Source organism: Garra rufa, chromosome 1 (assembly GCF_049309525.1).
Source record: "Garra rufa chromosome 1, GarRuf1.0, whole genome shotgun sequence".
Lineage (NCBI taxonomy): Eukaryota > Metazoa > Chordata > Actinopteri > Cypriniformes > Cyprinidae > Garra > Garra rufa.
Window position 1 is genome coordinate 43,431,662 of NC_133361.1, and position 6,000 is coordinate 43,437,661.

Consider the following 6,000-nt stretch of genomic DNA (forward strand, 5'->3'; position numbering starts at 1 on the left):
ATGATGACCCACTTGGCATCAAGCTGAAGGTTTCTGGATTGTTTGGCCTGTAAATGTTTGGCTGTACATGGCATTTCAGCTTGAATGTGTGTGTGACTTTTGTCTCTAGAGGGCTAGCGATTTTTTTTTTTTTTTTTTTTTGGGGGGGGTGGAATTGTCAAATCTCGAAACTGGCTGGTTTTACAATGCTAAAGGGCTGGTTTTTTTTCACCAGGAGCTTAATTGATGGTTGCAAAATGTGGTAGGCCTGTGGGTTGATTCATTTGAATTGTGGGTTTATTTTTAATGTTTAAATTCCCTTGACAAATACAGTTTTTGCTGACGAGAGTGAACAAAGTTTGGACGAGACAAATTAAAGGGCATTTACTTCACAGTTGTGTTGCATTGTATCTAGTCTACATAGGCATGACACATCATAGCAGGCTTGTGACTCGCATTTAAAGGCTTATAGGCCATCGAGATGTATCGTAGATCATATTAGCTTATGCAAATTTCCCTTACTCACATCCAGCCAAAGACTGCGTGTTGTGTTGACATGACCTGCCTTTGATCTTTACGCACAGTCTCTTGTCTGCATTTTGTAGCCACTTCCTGCTAGTTTCCCGTTTCCTCTGAGGACAACGGGTTGGGAAGCATCTCATCTGTGCTCATTTGCTGTCTCTGCGTCACACTCGCTCACTCAGATCTGATTTATTACTCGATCATTCTCTCACACACACAGACTGCTTTAAAAGCTCTTGAAAAAATCTTGTCACATTCTTTCTTGCATCCAAACGTGCACCATATTTACTCATGTTCATGTGCTGCCTCTTGTGGCAGCTCTGTGTATTACACAATCGTGCCAGTCCCTCCCCCACCCCGAACCCATGTGGAAACATTTTGAATGCCCAGAAATACAAAACACTCATCTGAACTGGCAAGAAGGGAAACATGGCATTCCAGTGAAGAGGAGGAAGGCTGGTCACAGTGTTTGTAAAGCTTGTTCCAGGGAATCATAGCGTGTTTACAGAAGCCTCATTCCTGTCTTTGTCAGCCTCTTCAGAATAGATTGTGGTTATTGTTGAAATGCATATGCTCATTGTCTGCAAAATTGGTTGTCTGAGTATTAACAGTTATTCTGTTTATGCCTGTACATGGTGTTCTGATTATGTTTTTATAATAATACAATAATACATTTAATTAAAATTGTTTATTCATGTTTTTTTATACCATGGTCTGTCTGAATATTCAATTCTGATTGGCTGGCAGGTAGTTCCAAGTCAGTTTAATCAGCGTTCTATATTAATGTGCTGCTTTAGTTGATGCACACAAACACACAGAGAAAGAGAGAGGTCTAAGATCTTACATCCACAACTTCATATTATATTCCTCAGCAATGAGGTGGAAAATCGCTGTTTTTGAAGTTACACAGCTTCATTGTTTATAGAGAGACGCACAGATGCAGGTAATGCACACACATCTGTCATATCTCTCTCTCTCTCTCGATCGATAATTAATTGCAGTAAATGCTATAATTCATTCAAATAAATGTCATTTTACCGCATTATTTCATCTTTGTTTTTAAGTTAAAACAGGCAGGGTGCTAGAGGTAACAAGCCGTAACTGACGAAAACGATCTTCATTTTTACCCGTCCAGTCAAATATTGCACTGCACACATCATTAACAGCTTTAACTTGTCAATGCTGGCAAATTACCATGGCATCAGTGGGATAATGCATGGCTAGCTTTGCATTAAACGATTTTAATGCACTTTGCAGAAGCAACCGCCCTGGTTCTTGGCCTCCACGTTGTGCGTGTGTTAAAATAGTTTAATGGGCAGCTAGCCGTGCATTATCCCATACTAATTATATATTGTTGTTATATATTAGTCCACCCAAAAATAAAATAAAAAAGTCAGAATTTACTCACCCTCTTTGTTTAATTTTTTGGGGCCCAAGCCACTAGGACTAGGACTCTAGGTCAACTAATAGTTATTGTTTTAGATATTGTTCTTTCTTTCTGTCTGTCACAATCTTCATGTTAGTGTAACCCTTTCATTGCTGTAACCCTTAAAACCAGGCTACTGTAAATGTTTTCCTGATGCCACTAGGGTGGTTATTGGTCAGATGGCTTGGGCCTGTCATTGCTGCTTATTTTTTTTCCTATTTTTTCTCTTTTTTATTATTATTATTAATAGTAATGTTTTTGCTTTTTTATTTATATATTTATTTATTTTGTGGGGCATTAAAAGAGTTCTTTTGAAGAATGTTGAGAACCAAATAGTTTCAATGCCCATTGACCTGCATTGAATTTATTTATTTTTTGTCCATTTAGAATGGAAGCTAATGAAAACCAAAACTGACTGCTTACCAACATCCTTGAAAATATAAATGATCACAATATTTTGGGAATGGCTATCCTTTGAATTTTAGTGGAACTGCATTTTTAAAGAATGAAATTGAAAGGTCCATTGAAGTGAAGCAGAGCATGATTTTCTGTATGTGTGTGCAGGCTGTAGCACAGATACATGCCAGATCTCCTCACGATCACAGATTGTGAGCTCATATCTGGGCCAGTTATCGTCCCAGCCTCTCAGTAAGATTACGTTTAGGCATGTCAGACGTACTGATACTGTAGGAGCAAGTTTTTTTCTAAATAAAATAATGCAACGTAAGGTAATTCATTGTCTGTGGTGTTGGTAGTGCTGACTCAAGTCCAACAAACCCTTTTCATATGCTATTTGTAGAAAGCTAGTGCAGTGTGGTTCTTTGACTACATAACTCAATGTCATTTGATTGGTTGTCAATAACATCACATATGATTGCTCAATGACGTGCAGAGACCACAAATAAATCCTGTTGTCCTGCCCAGTGTGCCGCTAACATTCGCTCACAATGAAGTGACTGGATTGTCGTGCGTGCGCTTGGCAAGCGGTGAAGCCTGCTGCCTTTCTCTCATTGAAAACCAACTGGGAGCTTGTGATTAGTCTAAAACAACCTTAAAAAGTTGGTTTCAGTGTACATCTGAGAGTGAAGCCCACAGGATAAAAGCACAAAAACACAAAAATCCTACATGTTGAAATAAGACTTGTTTGTGAGTCTATTGATTGGTATTCTCTCATGTGAAAACGAGAGTGAGGCTTCAGACAAACTTTTGTTGTTGTCAAGCTCTTCTGAAGCAGATCTGAGTGTAATTCCAACCTAAAAAAGCGTTCTTATTGGATTGTTACAAGAAAGTAGTGATAAGTGTGTATGTTTGTGTCCTCAGTGCACTTTTTAGTTCTCTTCTCGTCATTCTCCTCTGTGGTTACAGTGATGCTTTTGCTTTTTCCCTTCACTTTTATCTCTCAAGTCTCTCGCTCTCTCTGATTCAGGGAAATCTTGAGTCATGTTGTTGTACTTCAGATGAAAAAGGAGATGTTTATTTCTCCTCGTGTTTTGCAATCTTTTTATTTTCAGTAATATGCACTGGTTTTGCTTTGTTTATGTTGCCTCACTGCAAGAGCTGAGAGACCAGAGGTTATGCAAGAATGTACTAGGGCTAATGTAAAGGGGTCAGAGGTCAATTCAGTGCATTTTTGTTAGTGCTTGACACCCTTTATTTTCATTTTTTTGTGAAGTTCAATGAGAGCAAGTTGAGTGGTTTTTGGGAAAAGTCTCTTTGAGTGGCCTGTCAAGTGGCTCACTAAATTCTCACGCGCACAAACAGCTAGAGGAAGTTTTGGATGGAACTGATGTTCTTGGTTAACTTCCTGTCAGATTTGGTTTCTTGGTTTTGTTTTTACACTTCCATGTCACTGTGTGCTGTGGAGAGGTGATAACCGTCAAGCAAAGGTTACTTCGTGTTTTGTCACTTAATGCTTACTCTTACAAAAAAAAAAAAACTGTATTAACAGTCTGCAAGTGACTCAAACTAAAATATAACTCAATGTCCACATAAGCACCATGACATAACTTATTAGAGCAACTCCTTACCTAGCTTTTAGAGGGGAAATGCATTTGTGCATTTAGCTAAATCTTCAGTGTAAATTCTAATTATGAAGACACATATTTCCTAAAACCTCAATGAACATGAATGAACTCTTGCTGTGAGTTGTAACCGCTATATTTCTCTGTTTTCCAGATGTAGGAGAGCAGAAGGCCGTTATGCCGTTGACCGAGCTGCCATCATCAGTCACTGGAACTGGCTACAGGCCCAAGTCTCAGATCTGGAGTACCGTATACGCCAACAGACCGACATTTACAGACAGATCCGCTCCGGCAAGGTGAGCACATACACACAGCCATGCACTTTCACCTTCACTTTGTTCACTTTATGCTGTTTACGCCAGAATCACTGGTGTAGTTTAAGTTTTAACCCAACAGAGGTGGCGTCTGCCTTGGGTAACTTGGCAACGCGGGTGCTCTCTTGTGTTCCCGTGGCGAGGCAGACTCTTGTGGGATCATTGTTTCATGTTTCTTTTGCTCACTGTCTTTGTTTCAAAGTGCTCCTTTTATGGCTTGTTTTCTTTGTGTGATTTAAACACAAACAGATCATTAGAAGAGTATCATAATTATTTGTCACGTGAAATAATGGCTGTATTTTAAGATTAATCTGACTCTACATGAAACTTCAGAAATGTATTGAAATGTTAAAATTTGACATGTATTGGTTAACTTTATAAACCAATTTTTAGGATATTTTATATATTAATACCACCATTCACACAGGAATAAATGATGTTTTAAAATGTAGGCAATTAAAAAAAGTTTAAATTGTAATATTTTCCTTTATTACTGTTTCCTTTATTACTTTATTATTGTATACTGTCATTGCTGAGCATAAGTGACTTCTTCCAAAATGTTTAACATACAGGTTGCAACTTTTTTCTATACATTTGTCAGGTTTTCTTTTTTTTATGTAATTTGCATGTGACAAGTGTTGATAAATTGAGGCCCTATGATTGCACAAATTAGGGCCCTATGAACTTGAATAAACCGCAACAGAAATATATTACTTAAAGGGATAGTTCACCCAAAAAATGAAAATTTGATGTTTATCTGTTTACCCCCAGGGCATCCAAGATGTAGGTAACTTTGTTTCTTCAGTAGAACACAAATGAAGATTAACTAAACATCAAATTTTCATTTTTGGGTGAGCTATATATAACTTATACAGTGAACTATATATAACTTATAATATAGTGTATATATTAGGGCTGCAACTAACGATTATTTTAATAATCGATTAATCTGTCGATTATTTTTTCGATTAATCGGATTAAAAAAGGGATTTACAACCCTTTATTCAAAAACAGAACTAAAATCTTTAGAAAGTGCACGGACATGTTGCTCCTTGAACTGTTATAATAATAATAATAATAATAATAATAATAAAATAAAAATGGACTAACACAAAAAACATACACATGTATGCTTTACATCTGCCAAATATATAGACTAAATAAACTAAAATTACTATCCGTCAAGACAGCGGCTTGCTGTGGTGTACATGCGGCATTCCCCATCAAGAAGCCTCTCAAATTAAATTCCTCAGTGCGCATTAAAAAAGTCATGTGACTTTGCACGCTGGAACGGGATAACTTGACTAACTTTCTGCTACATTCATTCTGCCATGGCGGTGTTTAGCGTCCTGCCATCAGCAGCGACCAGCTGGAAGAGTTCCGCATTCAAATGCACGCAAAACTGGCCTCAAAGCCCCAGCAAAAGTAATTACCATGAATGAGTCAAGGCAAAAATTAAGAAAATATTCGAATTACTTATTAATAAACTAGTATTTTCTGATTCAGTGTTGCGAAGATGAAATTGACGATCCTGCCATCTGCTCATTAATGCCTAATGCATCTTTATGGATTAGCTAATGAAAGAGTTTTGTTTTCGATTTTAATTATTTCATTTTATAGTAAAATAATAATTTAAAGCTTTCTATAGATATTGTGTTTGTGAGGCAATTACCTGGGTTTCGGTTAATTATTGTGAAGCGCTCCTGTTTAAACCAAAGATATCAAGCGTATTCTGTTT

General features: G+C 37.3%; 1 protein-coding gene across 1 annotated transcript in view; it reads left to right on the plus strand.

The window, feature by feature from the left end:
- LOC141312084 (KAT8 regulatory NSL complex subunit 1-like) overlaps positions 1-4,519 on the plus strand; it is a 55,481-nt gene extending 50,962 nt beyond the window's left edge. Inside the window, exons 3-4 of the mRNA XM_073832579.1 lie at positions 4,103-4,362; positions 4,512-4,519. Coding sequence (XP_073688680.1) covers positions 4,103-4,362; positions 4,512-4,519 — 268 coding nt within the window. The remainder of the gene's footprint in view (positions 1-4,102; positions 4,363-4,511) is intronic.
- Positions 4,520-6,000: the final 1,481 nt, after the last annotated feature.